The sequence below is a fragment of the Bison bison genome, unplaced genomic scaffold, assembly GCF_000754665.1.
Source record: "Bison bison bison isolate TAMUID 2011002044 unplaced genomic scaffold, Bison_UMD1.0 scf7180017864380, whole genome shotgun sequence".
Lineage (NCBI taxonomy): Eukaryota > Metazoa > Chordata > Mammalia > Artiodactyla > Bovidae > Bison > Bison bison.
In genome coordinates this window covers 2,556,517-2,580,082 of record NW_011494952.1, presented here as the reverse complement: position 1 = coordinate 2,580,082, position 23,566 = coordinate 2,556,517, and the positions used below count along the sequence as shown (strand labels likewise).

Sequence of the window (23,566 nt, the reverse complement as noted above, 5' to 3'; positions counted from 1 at the left end):
TGGAAACACTAACACACTGAAATCAAACACATGTAACTGGTAATATAAATGCCATAAAACTGGTAATGTAACAACTTGCACAGAAAGACAAGAGCATGCCCTAAAATTTAAAAGGACATAAATTTCAGGTCCCAGAAAGCTTAAGATAGGCAAACGTATTTATAAACTTGCAAACGTTTTGTTTCCAGGAGCTCTTAGAAAAGGTTACCCCAAATTTTTGGGAAAACAAGTGATAGCTTTTTATCATAGGCACAAGGGGGCACCGGAGCACAGAGTATTCGGGATGCCTTGAGATATACCTAAGGACTTCCCTATGTTCAGCCAAAAGAGGAACCCAACAAGTGGTATACTTACTGCATTTCCATTTTTTTCAGCTGAAAAATTTCACAAAACTGGATTTCAATGTCTGCAATTTTCAACAAACTCATGGAATGAATTTTTCTTCCTATAAAATCCTATTAACAAAAATTGTTTTCCTCTCTTATTTGATTACTTATTTTTGGCTGCGCTGGGTCTTCATTACTGCACACAGGCTTTCTCTAGTTAAGCAGAGGCTACTCTAGTTGCAGGGCTCGAACTTCTCCTTGCGGTGGCTTCTTGCTGCAGAGCACAGACTCTAGGGCACTAGGGCTTTAGTAAGCGTGACACACAGGCTTAGCTGCCCTGTGGCATGTAGGATATTCCAGAACCAGGGATAGAACTTGTGTCCCCTGGTCAGAATACTAGACCCCACATGCTGCAACCAAGGCTTCGCACTGTTGTTTCTGTTGTTTAGTCGGTAAAAGTGAAGTCGCTCAGTCGTATCCAACTCTTTGCGACCCCATGGACTGTAGCCTACCAGGATCCTTAGTCCATGGAATTTTCCAGGCAAGAATACTGGAGTGGGCTGCCATTTCCTCTTCCAGAGGATCTTCCCAACCCAGGGATTGAACCCGGGTCTCCTGCATTGCAGGCAGACGCTTTACCGTCTGAGCCGTAAGTCATGTCCAACTCTTTGTGAACCCACGGACTGTAGCCTGCCAGGCTCCTCTATCTATGGGATTTCCCAGGCAAGACTACTGGACTGGATTGTCAATTCCTTCTCCAGGGAATCTTCCTGACCCCAAGGATCAGATCCCAGTCTCCTGCACAGCAGGCAGATTCTTCACCACTTAGCCATTAGGGAAGAGTTCTCATGTCACAACTAAAAGACCCCAGGTGCCTCAAGACCTGGAGCAGCAAAATAATTAATTAAAAAATATAAAATGGTACAGTATTTGCATACAAGCTATGCACCTCCCCATTATCTTTAAATCATCTCTAAGTTATGTATAAAGTCTAATACAGTATAAATGTTATGCAAATAGTTGTAAATACAATGTAAGTGCTATGTAAAGTTATCAGCGATAGGCGATTCAAGATTCATTTTTGGAGCTTTCTAAAATTCCCCTCATTGCCCACCCCAAGTATTTTCAATTCTTCGTTGGATGAATCCAAGGATATAGAACACTCAGACATGGAAGGTCATGGAAAACAGACTGTAATGAGTCAGTAGCCTAATCCCGCATAATGTTAAATGAGAGTTTGTTTTTTAGGGGAGGAATCATCACTTAAAACTCCTGGATTTAAACAAATGTAGTAATGCTTCCAATCACTGCAGCTATTACTTCTATTGCTTTCAAATTTCTCATCTTTAGGCAGTGACAGCCTCTTCAATTAGTTTCTGAATCTTCTAGATATAACCATAGTAGTCTTAGATAGCTTCCTTGCTTCTACACAAGGGCATTAACTTGTCCAACTCCTACCTCAGACCTGAAATCAATCATATACCCAAGGAACCCTAAAACTTCAGCAGGAAATGGCATTCAGAGACAACAGTCTGGGTTCTAGGAGTTCTCATTACTCCTGAACTCGTCAAGTATACTAGTCAGAGTTAGGATATCTTTATATTGATACTCCTATATAAGATTCTACATCTGTTTGTAAACGGCATGACTCTTATTCCTAACTCATTTCTCCCATATTGAAGATCCTGTTATACAAAGACATCAACATAAATTCATTTGCTTGACTGCAGGATACATATATAACAATCTAGGGATAATACCAACACTACTTAATGAAAACATCTCTGCTTCATTTTGTTTTCATTTTTAGGATCTTTCTTTTTTTAATGATTCAAACTTGTTTTAAAATAATGTAAAACATTTACATAGTTTCAAAAGTCATATCTACAAAACAAACATGTTCACAGAACCCTATAAGTATTCCTTCTGTCCTTGTTCCCTATGATTGGACAGTTTATGGTTAATTCCTAAGTTAAAAAACTAAAAGCAGAAATGCACATAAACTATGAATACAGAGTAGATAAATAACAACACTTTATAAATTTCTCTATATCTTACTGTTATTCCATACTATGTATACTGGCCCTCTAATGAAAAGGACATCTTTTTTGGGTGTTAGTTCTAGAAGGTCTTGTAGGTCTTCATAGAACCGTTCTACTTCAGCTTCTTCAGCATTACTGGTCAGGGCACAGGATTGGGTTATTGTGATATTGAATGATTTACCTTGGAAACGAACAGAAACCATTTGTCATTTTTGAGATTGCATCCAAGTACTTCATTTCGGACTCTTTTGTTGACTATGATGGCTATTCCATTTCTTCTAAGGGATTCTTGCCCACAGTGGTAAATATAACAGTCATCTGAGTTAAATTCACCCATTTCAGTCCATTTTAGTTCACCGATTCCTAGAATGTCGATGTTCACTCTTGCCATCGCCTGTTTGACCACTTCCAATTTGCCTTGATTCATTGACTATACCAAAGCCTTTGACTGTGTGGATCACAACAAACTGTGGAAAATTCTTCAAGAGGGGGGAATGCCAAACCACATGACCTGACTCTTGAGAAATCTGTATGCAGTTCAGGAAGCAACAGTTTGAACTGGACATGGAACACAGACTGATTCCAAATTGGGAAAGGAGTTCGTCAAGGCTGCATATTGTCACCCTGTTTATTTAACTTATATGCAGAGTACATCACCAGAAACACTGGGCTGGACGAAGCACAAGCTGGAATCAAGATTGCCGGGAGAAATATCAATAACCTCAGATACGCAGATGACACCATACTAATGACAGAAGCAAAGAACTAAAGAGCCTCTTGATGAAAGTGAAAGAGGAGAGTGAAAAAGTTGGCTTAAAACTCAACATTCAGAAAACTAAGATCATGGCATCTGGGCCCATCACTTCATGGTAAATAGATGGAAACAGTGACAGACTTTATTTTGGGGGGCTCGAAAATCACTGCAGATGGTGATTGCAGCCATGAAATTAAAAGACACTCCTTGGAAGGAAAGTTATGACCAACGTAGACAGCATATTAAAAAGCAGAGACATTACTTTGTCAACAAAGGTCTGTCCAGTCAAGGCTATGGTTTTTACAGTGGTCATGTATGGATGTGAGAGCTGGACTATAAAGAAAGTTGAGCCCCGAAGAATTGATGCTTTTGAACTGTGGTACTGGAGAAGACTCTTGAGAGTCTCTTGGACTGCAAGGAATTCCAACCAGTCCATCCTAAAGGAGATCAGTCCTGGGTGTTCACTGGAAGGACTGATGTTGAAGCTGAAACTCCAATACTTTGGCCACCTGATGTGGATTAGCTGACTCATTTGAAAAGACCGTGAGGTTGGGAAAGATTGAAGGCGGGAGGAGAAAGGGGCGACAGAGGATGAGATGGTTGGATGGCATCACTGACTCAATGGACATGGATTTGGGTGGACTCTGGGAGTTGGTGATGGACAGGGAGGCCTGGCGTGCTGTGGTCCATGGGGTCGCAAAGAGTCAGACACGACTTGAGCGACTGAACTGAACTGATACTAGCTACCATGACACAGAAGATACTGTTTATTTGCTTCTATAAGTGAAAGCAAAAATGAAAGTTGCTCAGTCCACGGAATTCTCCATGCCAGAATACTGGAGTGGGTAGCCTTTCCCTTCTCCAGGGGATCTTCCTAACTCAGAGATGGAACCCAGGTCTCCTCATTGCAGGCGGACTTTTGATCAGCTGAGCCACCCTGGAAGACCAGAATACTGGAGTGGGTAGGCTATCACTTCTCCAGCGGATCTTTCCTACCCAGGAATTGAACTGGGGTCTCCTGCATTACAGGCGGATTCTCTCTCTACCAGCTGAGCTATTAGGAAGATTTAAAGGAAAAAAAGGTCAATGTCAAAGAGTTGGAAATAAAAGTGTCACTAGGAAACTCAACAGACTGGCCCAGGGTAAAACAAGTTTTACCTACTGCTCCCAAATCCCTATTTTCTATCCAAGTTGCATGAACCTTTTAAAACCTTAGAAATATGCATCCAAAATATATTCTAGGTAAATAAAATTTAATTTACCAAGATCAACAATGGAAAAATGGAGATCTTAAATTCAGATGATGAAGTTACAGAAGTGATTTCATGGAAGATATGGAGTGATGTTCAATGTTCTGCATCACTACTTTCCAGGTCACGTATTACAGTGTACACAGAATATTCTTTGGAATCAAGAACACTGAGACTTTGGCAAAAATTCATTGAGCCTCAGTTTTCAAATCAGCAAGATAGAAGTAATAATGGATATTATAGAGGGTTCTGGTAAAGATTAAACATGATATTGCAAGAAAAGGATTCAAAGTAGCTGACACGTGTTGGCTTCTCTTTTTGTCCTTGAAGCATGATGTACTTCATAAAGACTAAAAAGAAAATGTTTGGCTAGAGATTTATCACCATGATCAAGACTTAATTGCACTGAAATGTTAGACATGATCCATAAAATAGTTATTCAGGAAAATTAAGATGAATTTAATGTTAAGAAGAACCATCAGAGAAATAGGCCTGCTGCTGCTAAGTCACTTCAGTCGTGTCCGACTCTGTGCGACCCCACAGACGGCAGCCCACCAGGCTCCCCCGTCCCTGGGATTCTCCAGGCAAGAACACTGGAGTGGGTTGCCATTTCCTTCTCCAATGCATGAAAGTGAAAAGTGAAAGTGAAGTCACTCAGTCGTATCCAACTCAGCGACCCCATGGACTGCAGCCTACCAGGCTCCTCCACCCATGGGATTTTCCAGGCAAGAGTACTGGAGTGGGGTGCCATTGCCTCCTCCAGAGAAATAGGCCAGTTTCACTTAAAAATAAGAGTGGGAAAGGGGAGGGGAGAAGACACAGACACACTAATATTTTTAATGATTTTTTTAATTATACAATGGTTAAATCACATTAATATTTAACCTGTATTTAGTATTTTAACATAAAAAGTAAAATTCTCTTCATATATAAAAGGAAATTCGTTATCAGAAAACAGCAACATGTCTTTATCTTTCAAAAACAGGCAAAGAAGGAGGATTACTGAGTAGCAGAGACGCCAGAAATCCACAAACCTAAGGGTGACATCTTTCCTTTCCCAGCATCAGGGTCTTTTCCAATGATTCAGTTCTTCGTATCAGGTGGTCAAAGTATTGGAAGTGGGAAAGACTGAAGGAAGGAGGAGAAGGGGGACGACAGAGGATGAGATGGCTGGATGGCATCACCAACTCGATGGACATGAATTTCAGCAAGCTCTCAGAGTTGGTGATGGATAGGGAAGCATGATGTGCTGCGGTCCATGGGGTCACAAAGTCGGACACGACTGAGTGACTGAACCGAACTGAAGGGTGACATTATGGAAATTTGGGAAGGAGAACAATCAGAGGCAATAATATTTACAAGTATATAATGGAAATTGGCCATATGGAGAATTTTTTTTAATAATGTTTTCTTAATGTTAAAACATATGGGTATTGATTATTATCAATAATGAAACTGGTGAAAAGAAATAATCAACAAATTTAGGCAATTCAATTTGAAACTGTAAGTCACTGCTATTTACCATCTTCAACAGGTAAAAGTCTATACAACATAATTCTTGCTCTCAAGGAGATTTACAATCATATTTCAAAAGGACTGCAATAAATATTTAGATAGCAATCCGTATTAAAAACACCATTATAAAGCATTTCAAATTTAAGTTCACATAATACATGTACGTACATTTCTCAATTCTTTTTTAACATCTAAATTCTCTCAATTCAACTCTATAAAGTAGATATTAAGTACATTTTATAAATGAAAACTTTAAGACAGAAAGGTTGTATGAGTTATCCAACATTACACAGTCAACATTTGGTAGAGCCAGAACTCAAACATGAGCGCTACTATTATAATAGTACACACAGTTCCAAAACGAAATACTATTCACAATGTGAATGAGAGACCAAAGAGCAAAAGTTAGTTTTTAATTATACAGATGTGGATAATTCTAATGAGAAATGGGAGACGATATTCCCTATGAAAATATGAACTCTACTAAGAAAAGTACTATTTTACCAATATTTTATTTCCCAGGGCCTGATACACTTTAGGAACTTAAATAATTTTAGTGGATTGAATTAATGAAGGTGATGAGTGAGTGAAATAGTATGACTACATATAATTTTCAGATACCAGATTTTAAAAGGACATATATAAATAATGGAAGGAGGGAAATGTAACTAAAAATGTTCATAAAATTAACACCAACTTCCTAAGAATAGTACATCAGAATAAGCTAAATTTTATAAATGATACAAAAGAAAACCAAACGAGTCCACTGGCTGCATAAGAGATGAACTAGGAAGAAACAAGAATATTGCATGGAAAAGATGATGTAATGTTAACAGATGCAGAGAGAATAAAGAACTACTCACACCTTCTCTTTTGCATCCATCTTCTCCACCAAGGAGAATTGAGTAGAAAACTGGAAAAGGTAGAAGAAACATAGTTAAAAAGTAAATGAAGTTGAAATGAGAAAAGAAGACAGTGAGAGAATACCTATCCACTTTTAAAATTATGTCTTCTCTACAGACCCTGAATTAGGCTGCACCTCTAATGTGTATAGCCTGTAAAACAACGTAAGAAAACAATTTCTAACACTGATTTTGAAAAGAAGAAAAATTTTAAGAAAATTATGTTAAAAAACACAAAAACATATACCCTTTGAGTTTAAAAGATTTTTGACAATCCATTAATGATCTGTATCCAAAACACAAAAACTTTTGTTTGAAGATGGCTTATAAGCACTAAAAAAATTAAAAGGCTATTCCTGGAAAATATTTCTTTTCCACCACAAGTTATCCTAAACTTATTTATCAGTATATTTTTTCTTTTCAGGTAGACTAGGGTAACACTAGATGTTTTTAATTAAAATATTGTAGGGAAAGATTCTGAAAATCTTTAAGAATAAAATTTTAAAATATAGGATCATTAATAATAAGTACAACCAGGTACTCATAACTGTATAAACAAACATAATTTACAATACTAACCAAGAACTAAAGTAAAACTCAATGTCTTCAAAAGTAATCCACGGGGCCCTATCTTCATACTTTAATCAAGATACTCAGATGACTCCACAGGATTCAAATTTAAGAAAAATAATATGTTGGATGCTAAGTTTCAAAAAAAACTCAACTGGAAAATAGAATCAACTAATACTAAAATAACAGCAATAGCAATGGTAGCAGACTTTCATGAAATGAAAGATTAAGCTAAAGTAAGAATCTGGGAAAGGTGATAAACACTCCAGCTTACAGCAGAGAAGCCCTCAAAGTCAAAAACTGGTTGAGGGTAAAGTAGGCCTAATCGAAAGAATTAGTCTATTTAAGCAACAGCCAGACCACTGATCTCTCCCTGGCACTAGCCTAGCAACTGCCTCCTCTCCCACTTTGGCAGAAAAAGAGTTTTCCCCCCTAGAAATAGATTATCAGAGGGTCTCTCAATCAGAGCTGAAGTCATTACTGAAATAGGATGACAAAGTGAAGCTATACATAGTGAGATGTTGAGAACCAATCCCTTCCCTCCCACACAGTCTTTTTACCTCAAAGGGTTCAACTTTTGAGAGCCAGGGAAAACACTAATTTGTTTCTCTGGGAAACCTGACCAGTTTAAGATAAAAGACATTCAAATATACAGACATCAGGTGTTCCCCAAGGACATGGGCTGATCTCCAAGCAGGTAAGACTACAGTCAACAAATCCTGCCCACATGCTAAAAGCTCCCAAAGTGCTTTTTAAGATTTATGTTATGAAGTATGAGCAGTCAAAAAGGAACATCAAATATTTTATGTGGAGAAAACATGAAATATAAAACCCAGACACTGGATTACACAGAGGAAAAAAAAGCAAAAAAATAAGACTCTGAAGGGAGAAGAAAACAAGCAAAAAACACACAAAAGCTAATATCAATAGTCTCCGTAAATAATAGAAACAACATAAAAAACACAGAAAGAGGATTATAAAAGAATTTAAAAATAACCATTCAGGGAACAGAAAAGTTTAAGGAAATAAAGAACAGAGATGAAAAGCAAAAAAAAAGTTAGAATATGTAGTTGGAAACTTTTCCTACTACCTGGAACAAAAAGAGAATAGTCTTTACTATTTACTAAAGATATGGTATGAAGAGGACCAGTATGGTCCCATATCCCAGTACAAAATTCCGGAAAAGAGAAAAAGAAAAGAATTCAGAAAAGACAGAATTAAAACAATTCAAGAAATTTTCCTGGAATTGAAACTCCAAGATCCCATACTGAAAAGCAACTCCTAGAGAGCCAAGCACACAGATGAAAAGAGATGTACATATAGAAATGTTGTGGTGACATTTCTAAGCACAAACAAAAGAGAAGATCCCAAATGCTTATATCTTATAAAAGAATCAAAAAGCAGAATAGTATGACTTTTCAAAAGCAACATCAGAATCTGGAAGATATATCAGTGCTTTCAAAACTCTAAGGAAGAATGTCCCATCTTTAATTCAGAATTTTATATCCAGTCAGACATGAGTCAAGTTTGAGGGTAGAATACAGATACTTTCAGATGAACTAGCCATTAAAATATGTCCAAACAGGCAGCCCTTTTCAGAGACATTACCGGAGGATACACAGAATAAGCCAAGACAAAGAATAAGCCAAGACACAGAATTCAGGAACATAATCTGAGAAAAAAAGAGGGGCAAAGGAAGTGCAGTGCCTCACATATAGTAAGCTTTATATAAAGTCTGTTTCGTAACTGTTTTTACTGAGCAAGAGCCTGTGGGGCCCTTCTAGATACCAATCCCACCCATGTCTTTGTTTCCAGTTTGTAGGAAATAGCTTCATTCAGACTCCTTCACTTTCCCTGAGTTCCAAACGGCAGATTCAAACAACTGCTCATCAGGGAAGGTATTGTGAAAAGCTGCTCAGTTGTGTCCAACTCTTTGTGACCCCACTGACCCCCTATACAGTCCATGGAATTCTCCAGGCCAGAATACTAGAGTGGGTAGCCTTTCCCTTCTCCAGGGGATCTTCCCAATCCAGGGATTGAACCCAGGTCTCCCGCACTGCAGGAGGATTTTTTACCAGCTAAGCCACAAGGGAAGTTCAACAATACGGGAGTGGGTAGCCTATCCCTTCTCCAGCAGATCTCCCCAACCCAGGAATCAAACTGGGGTCTCCTGCATTGCAGGTGGATTCTTTACCAACTGAGCTATGAGAGAAGCCCAGAAACAAAGGAGGAGCAATCAAGAAGCAAGTGCAGCAGTAAAGCAGGGTCCTGATTCCTCAAGGAATATACATCATAATGCCTTAGGGTTCTTCTGCAGAAACAAGGTCCCAACCCAGGTGGAGGACAGTAATTTCAAACTGAGCACAAGATGCCAGGAACACCACCCTGTCACCACACTACCAATCAAGCAGTGGAAGATATCTGAGACTCTGATTCCACCTTCCGCCCTCCCATCCCAGTAACTCCTGCTTCAAAAACTTGCATTGTTGAGCAGAATCTTCAGAGCAGGTTTTTGGACTAGAGTCTGCCATCTCCCTGGAGAAGGCAATGGCACCCCACTCCAGTACTCTTGCCTGGAAAATCCCATGGATGGAGGAGCCTGGTAGGCTGCAGTCCATGAGGTCGCTAAGAGTCAGACACGACTGAGTGACTTCACTTTCGCTTTTCACTTTCATGCCTTAGAGAAGGAAATGGCAACCCACTCCAGTGTTCTTGCCTTGAGAATCCCAGGGACAGAGGAGCCTGGTAGGAGGCCGTCTATGCGGTCGCACAGAGTCGGACACAACTGAAGCGACTTAGCAGCAGCAGCAGCTGCCATCTCCCTAGGTTGCTGGCCTCCTGGATAAAGTGACCTTTCATTTGCAACCAAGGCCTGTCTCTCCAGTATTGGCTTCTGACCAGTTAGCAGTTGAACCTGAGGTGAGTAATACCTCCAGTCACAATTTCTCTCCAGCTAACCTAATACCACCAGATTATCTTTCTTAGCACAGTTCCTTTCATCATCTCACTTTAATAATGCAAAATATACATGACTACATTCTGAATCAAGATCAAGCTTCTACATTTCATATTTATAGCTCTCCATTACATCTTCTAAGGGTCAGCAAACAGGTCCTACAAACCAGTTACCTACTTTTGTACGTAAATTTTTATTGAAACACAGCTACCCTCACTAACGTATGCACTGTTCATAGATGCTTTCTCACTCTGGTATCAGAGTTGGTTGGGACATAGTCCAGGGACATAGTCCATAAGGCCCACAAAGCATAAAATGTTTACTATTTGGTCCTTTAAAGGAAGTATTTGCCAATCCCTGACTAGCTCAATCTCTTATCTATATCAATCACATATACATATTTAGCATGTCTAAAATGGAACTCACTTTTCAGAGACTAGCTCTTCTCAATTTCATTATTTTATGAATATTTAATAAATAACCTATTGCGACTTTGTTACATGCCGAACACTGTTCTAGTAAGTTGGTATGCGGGGACAAAAAGAAAAGCCCCAACTCTTACAGAGCATAATTTGTTTCAGAGAGCAATAAACCAAAAATAACCTATACATGTTAAGTATACGTCAGTTGGTAATAAGTGTTATGAAGAAAAACAGGTATTTAGGGTAATATAATGACAGAAGACTGGGGTGATATTCTAGATATGATCTTTCAAATGAATAGGATCTTGAATTTAAACAGAATCTTGAATTAGAAAGTGAAGCACAGGAATGCTTTGGGGAAAAGCAACCCAGCAGCAGAGGGGAACTCAACCCCAAGAGAGGTGTTTCTTTAAATTTGGAATGAGTACCGCCCTTGCCTCACTCTAGTCCCAAATCCTGTTATTAATCACATATATACAGAATACATAAAGGAACCTCCTACCAATCAAAAAGAGTAAGCAAGCAATCCAATTACATAAGCCTTGGTCAGGGACCCCAAAAAAGATATATATCCATACAGCCAATAAGCATATGAAAAAGTACTCAACAAATTATTCAATGAAATGTAAATTAAAATTAAAGAAAAATACTATTACACATATCTGAAAATAGGCAAAATTTCCAAGTGAATACAACTTTATTCAAAAGCCAAAAAGTTTGGAAACAACCCAGCTACGTGCAATTTGGAAAAGAGCTCAATTGCGATATATTTGTACAATGAAATATTTTATGCCAATAAAGAATAAATTTCTGGTAGATCCAATAACATTAATGAATTTATTAGTTCCCTAGGGCTACATTAATATATCAAAACACTATCTTTTGTAACAAATCACATTAATGAAATAGAGAAAGCAATAAAACCGGGAGTGAAACCACACAGGACCCTGTGGGGCTCCTGAGCATAGAAGTTCTGTTTCTCCCATGTCACGTTTGTAGAGACTAGGTTTTAACCTCCATGATCCTTCCTGAGTTCCCAAGAGCAGCTTCAAATAGTTGCAAAAGATGCAGAGACAAGGGACAAACAGTCAAGAAACAATGGTGCAGTCCGGGGGCAGGGTCCTGGATCCACCTCAAGGTGTACACACAGTAGGACCTTTGAGGTCTTCTGTAGACTGTACACGCGTGCTAAGTCATTCCAATCGTGTCCAACTCTCTGCAACACTATGGACTGTAGCCCACCAGGCTCCTCTGTCCATGGGATTCTCCAGGCAAGAACAGTACAGTGGGTTGCCACGCGCTCCTCCAGGGGACCTTCCTAACTCAGGGAAAGCGCCTGAGTCTCTCAACTCTAACCTGCACTGGAGATGGGTTCTTTACCACAGTGTCACTCGTAGAAGTTGTTGTTGTTCAGTCACCAAGTGGTGTCCAATTCCTCACCACTCCATGCCACGCTGCCCTGTCCCTCACCACCTCCTGGAGTTTGCCCAAGTTCATGTCCATTGCATCAGTGATGCCATCCAACCATCTCACCCTTTTCTCCTGCCTTCAATCTTTCCCAGCATCAAGGTCTTTTCCAGTGACTCGGCTATTCGCATCAGGTGGCCAGAGCATTGGCCTGGAGAACTAGAACTTGCCAGAACCAGAGGAGAATGAAGCATTTTTCATTCCAGAGAAGGTGACAATGTGATAAACTTGAGTGGCATAGAAATTCATCCCAGGAGACCACCTGAGGCTAGATTAAAGGAATGAAGGCCCTTCCAATACCTTTATCCTTATCTGCCCTTGAGCCACTGGTACAAAACTCCTCACCAAATCCCCCAGGTTGGAACACACAGTTTTGCCAGCATTAGCCCACTATGACACTCCCTTAGCTTGGCAAAGCAATAAAGCTCTTTTCTATTTCACTTAAAAGCCTTTCTCTGAGATTCAATTCAGCACTGGCATCAGCAAAGGGTACTTTGTATTTTGATCTTGATAGTAGTTACATGAATAGATAAAAAACGTATTTTTCTTTAAAGATCAAAGAATAACACTGAGTCTTCAAAAAATTGAGTTACCCTGCTGAGTTTGTGATTAACTTCTCTATCCAAAACTTTATTTCATTTTTTCTCCTGCCTCTGCTCCCTCACAATTCAATTCAGTTCAGTTCATTTGCTCAGTCCTGTCCAACTCTTTGTGACCCCACTGACTGCAGCATGTCAGGATTCCCTATCCATCACCAACTCCTGAAGCTTGCTCAAACTCCTGTCCATTGAGTTGGTGCTGCCATCCAACCTTCTCATCCTCTGTCGCCCCCTTCTCCTCCCGCCATCAATCTTTCCCAGCATCAGGGTCTTTTCTAAAGAGTCCGTTCTTCGCCGTCAGGTGGCCAAAGTATTAGAGCTTCAGCATCGGTCCTTCCAATGAATATTCAGGACTGATTTCCTTTAGGATGGACTGATTGGATCACCTTGCAGTCCATGGGACTCTCAAGAGTCTTCTCCAACACTACAATTCAAATGCATCAATTCTTTGGCGCTCAGCTTTCCTTATGGTCCAACTCTCACCATGACTACTGGAAAACCATAGATTTTTGACTATCCGGACCTTTGTTGGCAAAGTAATGTCTCTGCTTTTCAATATGCTGTCTAGGTTGGTCATAACTTTTCTTCCAAGGAGCAAGCATCTTTTAATTTCATGGCTGCAGTCACCATCTGCAGTGATTGTGGAGACCAAGATAATAAAATCTGTCAGTTTCCACTGTTTTCTGATCTATTTGCCATGAAGTGATGGGATGGGATGCCATGATCTTAGTTTTTTGAATGTTGAGTTCTAAGCCAGCTTTTCACTCTCCTCTTTCACTTTCATCAGGAGGTTCTTTAATTCCTCTTCACTTTCTGCCATAAGGGTGGTGCCATCTGCATATCTGAGGTGATTGATATTTCTCCCGGCAATCTTGATTCCAGCTTGTGCTTCATCCAGTCTGGCATTTTGCACGATGTACTCTGTATATAAGTTAAATAAGCAGGGTGACAATATACAGCCTTGACATACTCCTTTCCCAATATGGAACCAGTCCGTGGTTCCATGTCCGGTTCTAACTGTTGCTTCTTGACTTGCATACAGATTTCTCAGGAGGCAAGTAAGGTGGTCTGGTATTCTCATCTCTTTTAAGAATTTTCCACAGTTTGTTGTGATCTACACAGTCAAAGGTTTCAGCATAGTCAATGAAGGACAAGCAGATGTTTTTCTGGAACTCTCTTGCTTTTTCTATGGGGTGTTGGCAATTTGATCTCTGATTCCTCTGCCTTTTCTAAATGCAGCTTGAACATCTGCAAGTTCACAGTTCATGTACTGTTGAAGATTCACTTGGAGAATTTTGAGCATTACTTTGTTAGCTACGAGATGAGTCCAATTGTGCGGTAGTTTGAACATTGTTTGGCATTGCCTTTCTTTGGGATTGGAATGAAAACTGACCTTTTCCAGTCCTGTGGCCACTGCTGAGTTTTCCAAATTAGCCAGAGGTATAACTGAGCACATACAAATGTTGGTTACCTAATGGCATTCACAGTTGTCAGAGGGACTAGAGCTTTCTAGGAGCCAAAGCAAAAGATAATGAGTTAAATAAGCCAGTATCTTACTACGTAAGATAAAAATATGTTGACAATTGCACTGATACAATAAATACAGCCATTTAATTTGAAGTCCTACAAGTGGCATGTATATATATACACTTCAGAATCACTTTCTGTAACAGGTTAAGACAATGAAGTACAAATACTTACTCTGTGACTTCATCTGAAGGTAAGTTTAGAGCTGTGCTAACTACTGTGCTAACTACTACATTTGCTGTGCTAACTACCCATCGGCCACAACTACTGAGCCCGCAGACTCCAGAGAACACGTGACAGAACTAAAGAGCTCATGCACTGCAACTTCTGAAAGGCCACACACACTGCAGCCTGTGTGACACAATTAGAGAGCCCATGTGCCACAACTACTGAGCCTGTGCACTCCAGACTCCACAGGCCACAGCTAGAGGGCCTGCGTGCTGCAGCTACTGAAGCCAGCCTGCTCTGGTGCCCATGTGCCACAATCACTGAGGCTGCACACCACACCGAGAGAGTCCACGCACTGCAGATGATCCTGCATAACGCAACAAGGATCCCATATGTGGCAACTAAGACCCAATACAGCCAAAAAAATAATTTAAAAAAAACACCTTACTTGAAAACCACTGGTAAGTTCAGGTGTTTTGCGCATAAGCTGCTTGTTTCTCCTTGCTTGGTGCCCTGAAATAAACACTAAAGTTTCCTTTACCACGACCTGCTGTCAGTACACTGGCATGCTGAGCACTGGTGAAAAGACCCAAACTGGGTTCAGGAAGAAGAACAGAATATATTCTTTGACTATGATATGGTGTAAATAAAAGAAATAACGGTAAGACCACAACACAGCATATACATCAAAACAATCATAAAATAGTTGCTAAATAAAATATCATTGAAAAATGACTAGTTCAGAGTTATCTTAAAACCTAAGTCATTTAATCAGACAGACTAAAAGAAATATGATTTTCAAATAGTTAATATCATTTTTCAATATATGGCTTTATCTGCGAAAGATAATGAGAAAATAGGTCAGCTATCTTAAAACCTAAGTCATTTAATCAGACAGAGTAAAAGAAATATCATTTTCAAATAGTTAATATTATTTTTCGATATGTATCTTTATCTTCAAAAGATAATGAGAAAATAGGTCAAAGACAAGCACTCTTCAATAGCTGATTCATAGATAGCTCAGTTGGTAAAGAATCTGCCTGCAATGCAGGAGACCCCAGTTCCATTTCTGGGTCAGGGAGATCCCCTGGAGAAGGGACAGGCTACCCACTATAGTATTCTTGGGCTTCCCTTGTGGCTCAGCCGGTAAAGAATCCACCTGCAATGTGGGAGACCTGGGTCCAATCCCTGAGTTGGGAAGATCCCCTGGAGAAGGGAAAGGCCACCCACTCCAGTATTCTGGCCTGGAGAATTCCATGGACTGTACAGTCCATGGGGTCGCAAACAGTCGGACACAACTGAGCGACTTTCATTTTCACATACAATTGTTTGAACTTTAAGAAGTCTGGAGCTAAATACCAAAACAGATTATTTACTTGTATTTTGCCTTTTATATATATGAGTGATGAAATAAACTTACTTCTGCTTATATAACAACAACATCTTTAAAAAATGACATGCTATATTTATATGTATAGATTTATAAGAATGGTATCCTGAGAGTAACAAAATAGACACAATTTCATACTGTAGGAAAATTTTATGAAATAGTGGCAACTACTGGCAAGGAGGAAATCTTAAGATTAATTTAGTAAAACAGTTGGTTAAACTCCTTTCTGGTGGGAAAAATGCCCTTCACAGCTGCCTTATGTTGAAAAAAAATTTCTCTCTTTTGATAGGAGATAAAGAAATCAGGAGGTAAGACAGCGGCAGAGGCTGTGCATGCGTGCTGTATGTGTGTGCACCCATGCGAGAGAGCGATAGATGCTAAGACATCGAAATAAATTCTTTTAACTTTTGCCAAGTAACTAAACTTTTCTCCTTCTAGTCAGATTAAAGGCTGAATGCAAGAAAGTCACAAATATTTTGTGATGAAAATTAGCGAATTTAAAAACGACATCTTGGGCTTCCCTGGTGGCTCAGCTGGTAAAGAATCCGACATGTAATGTGGGTTCGATCCCTGGGTTGAGAAGGAAAAGAAAAAAAAAATGACAAACACTGATAAATCCCAGATCAATAGGGGAAAAATTAAGATTGATTCTAACCAAATCAATGGAGAGAGAACCTGAGTAAACAGTGAACAATAAAGACTGAAAGGCTCACACTTCTACAAAGGTATTTAGACTTCTTACAATGTTAGCTGAATATTCTATGTTCTTCTAAAATTATTGATTATTGAGAAAACCTTATCTACTTAACTTTCTTATTGAGTTTTGTTTTAAGAAGCACATGACTCTATGTGCTGTATTTTCTGATTTACAAATTCCAATTTAAAGATCAAATTTAACCAGATCACAAAAGGGAAGGTGCTCAAACCATTCTCACAGTTTCTTCACAGCTCTCATAAGCACCCTCACCAAAAGAAGATTGTGATGCTAGTATTCTGAGGTAAAAGAAAGATAGAAATGCAGAAAAACACTTTATCGAATAAAAAAAGAATTATTCTGACACTGAAAGAAAGCAAGCAAGCTATGTTGGATAAATTGAAAAACAACAGCTTAGTTTTTCCCAAAAGGCTTTAGGAGTGAATTTGATCAGATGCCTTTTCTACAATCTAATGCCCTCTTTTTAAGATCCAACTCCATTTTACTGGTTTTGAAAATGAGTAGAGCTTCCCTGGTGGCTCAGTGGAGGAGAATCCACCTGCCAATGCAGGAGACACAGGTTCAATCCCTGATCCAGGAAGAACCCACATGTTGCAGGGCAACTAAGCCCGTGTGCTGCCAACTACTGAACCTGTGCTCTTGAGCCCACGCTCTGCAACAAGGAAAACCACCGCAATGAGAAGCTCGTGCACCCCAGCTAGAGAGCAGCCCCTGCTCACCCCAGCTAGAGAAAGCTCACACAGCAACGGAGCCCCAGCAGTCAAAAATGAATGAAGAAATTTAAAAAAAAGAAAATGAGTGAATGTAGCAGCGTGGGCTGAATAATAAAAATATGGTTATTTACTTTAGTATATGTAATATCACAGGCACAGTGCAGATAAACTTCATTAGAATTTTACCTGTAATTGTTTACCTTTGCAGCAGCAGCACAGAAAGGTTTATTTCAAGATGGGTGGCTCATGGCCTGAAAAGCTGAGAGCTTTGAATTTTACCTATAAATTTTAGTGTCCTATCCATATACATATTTTTTAAAAGTCCCAGCTTATTAATAACTTTTTCAACCTAAAAAATCTCATATGTGACTTTTATCAGGAGACACTGATTTACTAATTTACTAATTACTGTATCAGGAGACACAGTAATTAAAAAGTTACTGTAATTTGATAACATTACTGAAGAAATAATTACCCATAGTTTTCTTTAAGGCTTTTATGTACAAATGTATAAAACTGGCTTTTCCTGCAGTGTAACTGATACAGGCCATTAAGTTTGGTTCATATGGACTCAACAAAACTATAGCATAGATGTCAAGATTTTTTAAAGTTTTAGTTTAACGTAGTTACTCTTAGACTATCTGATACCTCTAAAAAACCTTTAATTTTTTTAAGGTGACATATAAGCTATACCAACTATCAACTGTAATCCTTTAAAGAACTAGCTCAGTATATAATCTTAAGGCATACATAGTTGTTACAAAGCCAGAAGTAGAACTAAATATAACATTATATTTCTTAAATTTTCCTTAAAATAAAATCTTTTACCTACATCTGACACAATGAAAAGCAAATATAATATTCTATGGAATAGCAACACCTGAAAGGAAAAGATCTAGTCTGGCAACTGGTAGTACTATAAAATTAACACTTGATTCTCAAACATTATGGTACTCCTTTTCCTCCCTTCCTACACATTCAAAGGATGTGATTAAAGGAAACAGAGCTTAGAGTGTTCATGCTGAACACCCTCAACTACACAGCTGAATCTCTTACATCCTCTAAAGAGAGACTGTCCTTCAGAAAACAAGCTTTAACATACATTTATGCAGCATCCTGCTCCTAGTTATGAGTTCCAGATATGGTTAGTGTTCAGTGATACATAATCTCTATGTAAAAATTCTATACTTTTGAACAGTATTTACAATCAAATAAGAACACTAAAATTGTTTACACTGCACAAGAGAAAAAAAAGACCAAGGCAATAAAAAACACGCTTTAATCCTGAATGAAAATTTCATAAGCAAATTTTTCAATAAAGTAAAATACTATTCATTCAACATACAGGATTTTCTTGTTTTATTGTTGTTTTATAAAATAAACAATCACATTTTAAAACTACCTTAACTGTAATCCTTGATTTGGGAAAAATGACATATCTCATTTTATCAATATTTTCCAAAGTGCTTTTAATATTTTAGAAAGATTTTGGTATTATTAAAAAAAAATGTTTAAATTTCTTTGATACATTACTAAACCACTAAAGGCCTGTCAAGTAACAAGGGGAACATGTCTAGTTGGCTAATGCTGTCTGTGCTGGCAATTTCTCAAACATCTGTTAAAGGTCAGATTTCTAATGCATGGAACCAATCAACAGAACTACGCAATTCTCCTAGCACTGTAAGAAGCTAAACAAAGAACACTATTTTACATAAGAAGAGAAACAGAACCTTAGCTTTGTAATTAATAACTTGTAGCAAAGTCTATCCCCTTTCTCCTCACAGAATTCATACATTTAAAATCATAAATTTTGTACATAAAACTCTACAATTTAGTTAAAAATTTGTAACTGACTTTTTAATTTCACACTCCACAGAAGGGCTGAATGTCCAAATGAAGTTTCAGGAATAATTTTAACATAGCAAAAATACTTATAGCAATGATTTTTTATGAGTATGAAAATTTTAATAGTAGCAACTTAATTGAGTGATTCATTTTGCAAGTAATTCACATTAGGGGACAACTGAGTTTACAAGAAGATGTATCATTAAAACCAAATTTGTCACAGAAACATTCTGATTTTATATGATCAGAGACTGATGTCAACTACTTTGAAAAACATTTTTGACCCAAGTCATCTTGAATACATTCTTTACTTTATGACTTGATCGATTTAAACAAGTAACAAAGCACAACAGGTTACCAAAGAATAATAGTATCACAAGAAGCATTCTCAGTGTACATATATAGATGAGGCTACTTCTCCCAGGCCCAAAAAATAATCTACCAGATATATTTAAAATTTTAAAAGAATTTTGTATCAGGCAAAATGATACAACAGATGAACATGTTCCAGGCAAAAGATAAAGAAAAGTCCCAGAAGAATTAAGTTCAAGACAGTGACCATAAAAATGAACAAAGAATTCAAGTGAAGATTGACTGCACAAAGCAAGAAGCTAGAAAATTTTAACAAAGGGACAGAAAATGTACAGGACAACCAAAGATGAAGAATACAGTAACTGAAATGAGAAATACACTAGACTCCAGGGATCATCAACCTTGACACCAGGGACTGGTTTGTGGAAGACAATTTTTCCAAGGATTTTTTTTGGGGGGGGGTGGTTTTGGGATAATTCAAGTGCATTACATTTACAGTGTACTTTATTTCTACTATTATTACATCAGCCCCACCTCAGATCATCAGAGATCATTAGATCCTAGATGGTGGGGACCTCTGCAAATAATAGAGAGGAACCTATCAGCAAGCTAAAAGTCAGAGTTGTGGAAATCACTGCTTCTGAACAAGAAAGAACAAAGAATGAAAAGAAAAGAGGACAGATTAAGGGACCTCTAGGACAATATCTAGTTCACTAATATTCTTGTTATAGGGGTCCCAAAAGGAAACGAGAGAAAGGGGTTGAAGCATGTTTGAAAAACTAAAAACCTAAAACTTCCTTAACCTGGTAAAGGAAAGCAAATCCAACAACACACTAAAAGGATCCTACACCATCATCAAGTGGGATCCCAGGGATGCAAGGATTTTTTAATATCCACAAATCAATGCAATATATCACATTAATAAAGAACAATTATCATCTGATCATCTCGATAGATGCAGAAAAAACTTTGGTCAAAATTCAACACCCATTTATGAGAAAAACTCTCCAGAAAGAAGGCACAGAGGGAACAAACCTCAACATAATAAATGTCACATATGACGAGCCCAGAACTAACATACTCAACAGGGAAAAGCTGAAAGCATCTCCTCTAAGTTCCAGACTGAGATAAGGATACCTACTCTCAAAACTTTTATTTAATGTAGTATTAAAGCCATAGCAAGAGCAATCAAAAAGAAATAAAAGGAGTGCAAACTATTAAGAACTGTAGTATTAAGATACTACACACAGAAAATCCTAAAGACATTGCTAGAAAACTATTAGGTACATCAAAGAATTCATTATGCTGCAGGATACAAGGTTAATATGCAGAAATATGTTGCATTTCTATGAAAAACAATGAATAATTATAACAATAAATTAGAGATAAATCATAGAAATAATCCCATTTACCAATGCATCAAAAAGGATATGTAGGAATAAACCTATCAAAGAATGCAAAAGACCTATACTAGAAAAACTGTAACACAATGATAAAAGAAATTAAAGATGATACAAAAAGATGTGATTACTATGTTCTTGGAATAGAACTGTTAAAATGACCACATAAGGCAGGGAAACCTACAATTCAACACAGTCCCTATTGAAGTAACAGTAGCATTTTTTTCACAGAGCTATATCAAATATTAAAATCTGTATGGAAATACAAAAACTCTGAATAGCCAAAACGATCTTGAGAAAGAAGACCATGAGTGGGGGAATCATGCTGCCAGACTTCAGACTATACTACAAAGACTCAGTAATCAAAACAGTGCAATACCAGCACAAAAGCAGATACGTATATCAATGTAAGAAAACAGAGAGCCCAGAAATAAACTCACACACTTACAGTCAATTACAGTCAACAAACGAGGCAAGCATATACCATGGAGAATACAGTCTCTTCAATAAGTGGTGCTGGGAAAACTGGACAGCTACCTTTAGAATATTTTCTCACATCATACACAAAAATTAACTCAGAATGAATTAAAAGATCTAAATACAAGATCAGAAACCATAAAACTCCTAGAAGAAAATAAGTAAAACACTGACATGAACTGTAGCAATATTTTTTTTCAATCAATCTCAAGCAAAGAAAATAAAAGCAAAAATAAACAAATGAGATCTAATCAGACTTAAAAACTTTCACACAGCAAAGGAAACTATGGACAAAACCAAAAGATAATCTACTGGATGGGAGAAAATATTTGTTAGTTGTATGACAGGTAAGGCTTTATACTGAAAATATATATTAAAAGCTCATAAACTCAAAATCAAAAAATAAACAACCTAATTAAAAACTGAGCAGAAGACCTGAATAAATATTTTTACAAAGAAGACAAACACATGAATGACAGGCACATATAAAGATGTTCCATTTTGTTAATCATCATAGAAGTGCAAATTTAAACCACAATGAGATATCACCTCACCTTCCAGATTGGCTATAATCCAAAGACTGCAGTAACAAACCCAGTGAGGATGTGGAGCAAAAGGAACCCTGTACAGAGCTGGTGGGAATGCAAATTGGCATAGCCACCGTGGAAATCAAAATGCAGGTTTCTCAAAAAAACTAAACGGAACTACCAAATGACCCAGCAATTCCCCTCTTGGATATATATATAATATTTGAAAAAAATACCAATGTTCACAGCAGAATTACTTACAATTGCCAAGATAAGAAGTAATCAAAGGGCCCATCAACAGATAACTGCATAGTTTATAGATATCTACACACACACACTGGAAAACTACTCAGTCAATAAAAAGAATGACAATTTTGCTGTCTGTAACTTCTACAGACTTGGAGAGTATTACGCTAAGTGAAATAAGACAGAAATACAAATACTAGATGTTATCACTTCTATGTGAAATTTAAAAAATGAAACAAACTGGTGAATATAAAAAAAACAAAACAGACTTATAGATATAGAGAAGAAACTAATGTTTACCAGGAGAGAGAGGGAAAGGAGTAGTGAGAAAATGTTCAACTCGTAGCTCTAACTGTGATTTCAATGATTACAAAACTCTAGTAGCATAACGGAAGTTTTATTCCCTAAGTTAATGTGCATCAAAACTAATTAGAAAAATAAAATAGATAAATCTTATGATTTCAAACAGATTGAAGAAGATTATTTCATTTCGAAGTATTCACCACGCACTGAAAAGTAGGAACAGTGTGTCATAAAAATAAAAACCAACTGAGTATTTTTAGAGCTCTAGTATTTAGAATTTACTCTATAACGAAGAACCACATTTTTCCTATACAAAGGCAAGGTTTGGGAATAGACAAGAAATTCCGCCTTGACTGTAAGCAAAGATAAGTGTTGGAATCAAACTCTTCTCTAAGGTTACAACTGATCATAGTTGTCGTAGTTGTCACTGTGGTTTTTTAAACCACACACCTCACCAGATACTCTGGAAACAAAACAAGAAAGAAAGTTGAGAACAATGCAAAAAAAGAAAGGGAAACAAGAAGGTTAATAAACTAAAACTCAAAAAAAAAAAACAACTGGTGACTAAAATACATTTTAACTTTTTCTTATCCTTGGCTTTTATTTTAGTAAAGTACTATGGTACTTTAGTACTTAAAATTATTTTAACATAACTGTTAATGCAAACCTCAAAGTCTAAAAAGGAAAAGAACAGTCTTTGTCAGAATAAGGTAGGCGACAGAACTGTAACAAAGACCCACAAAACCTCTGCAGCTTAAAATTTATTTCTTTTTCATGCTCTTTGTCCATTATTGTTGACAGGAGGTGTTGGTCATCATTTTTACTCAAAGACCAAAACCTATGGAAAAAACAGCATCTCAAAATGCTACCAGTCATGATCCAAAGGATGACAAAAAACAAAAAAGACAGCTTTAAAGAATTTCAAATTTAAATATGGAAAAAAGGGAACCAAGTACACTGTTGATGGCGTTGGAAACTGGTGCAGTCACTGTAGAAAACACTCTGGGGGTGTCTTACAAACTAAAAACAGAGCTACCACGTGATCCAACAGTCCCACTATGGGGTATACACCCAGAAAAAAGTGAGAAGGCTAGTTCAAAAAGATACATGCACACCAGTGTTTAGAAGCAGCACAATTAC

The 23,566-nt window shown here is 37.7% G+C and overlaps 1 protein-coding gene across 3 annotated transcripts in view; it reads right to left on the bottom strand.

Annotated features, from left to right (window-relative positions):
- Positions 1 to 23,566, bottom strand: part of JMJD1C (jumonji domain containing 1C) — a 303,947-nt gene that overhangs the window by 185,722 nt on the left and 94,659 nt on the right. Inside the window, exon 1 of one of the 3 annotated variants that reach the window (XM_010857401.1) lies at positions 6,751 to 7,229. The exons of the other annotated variants lie outside the window; for them this stretch is intronic. Within the exon in view, the coding sequence (XP_010855703.1) occupies positions 6,751 to 6,822 (72 nt within the window). The 5' untranslated portion in view covers positions 6,823 to 7,229. Of the gene's footprint in view, positions 1 to 6,750; positions 7,230 to 23,566 lie in introns of those variants that run through there. 3 annotated transcript variants of the gene reach the window in all.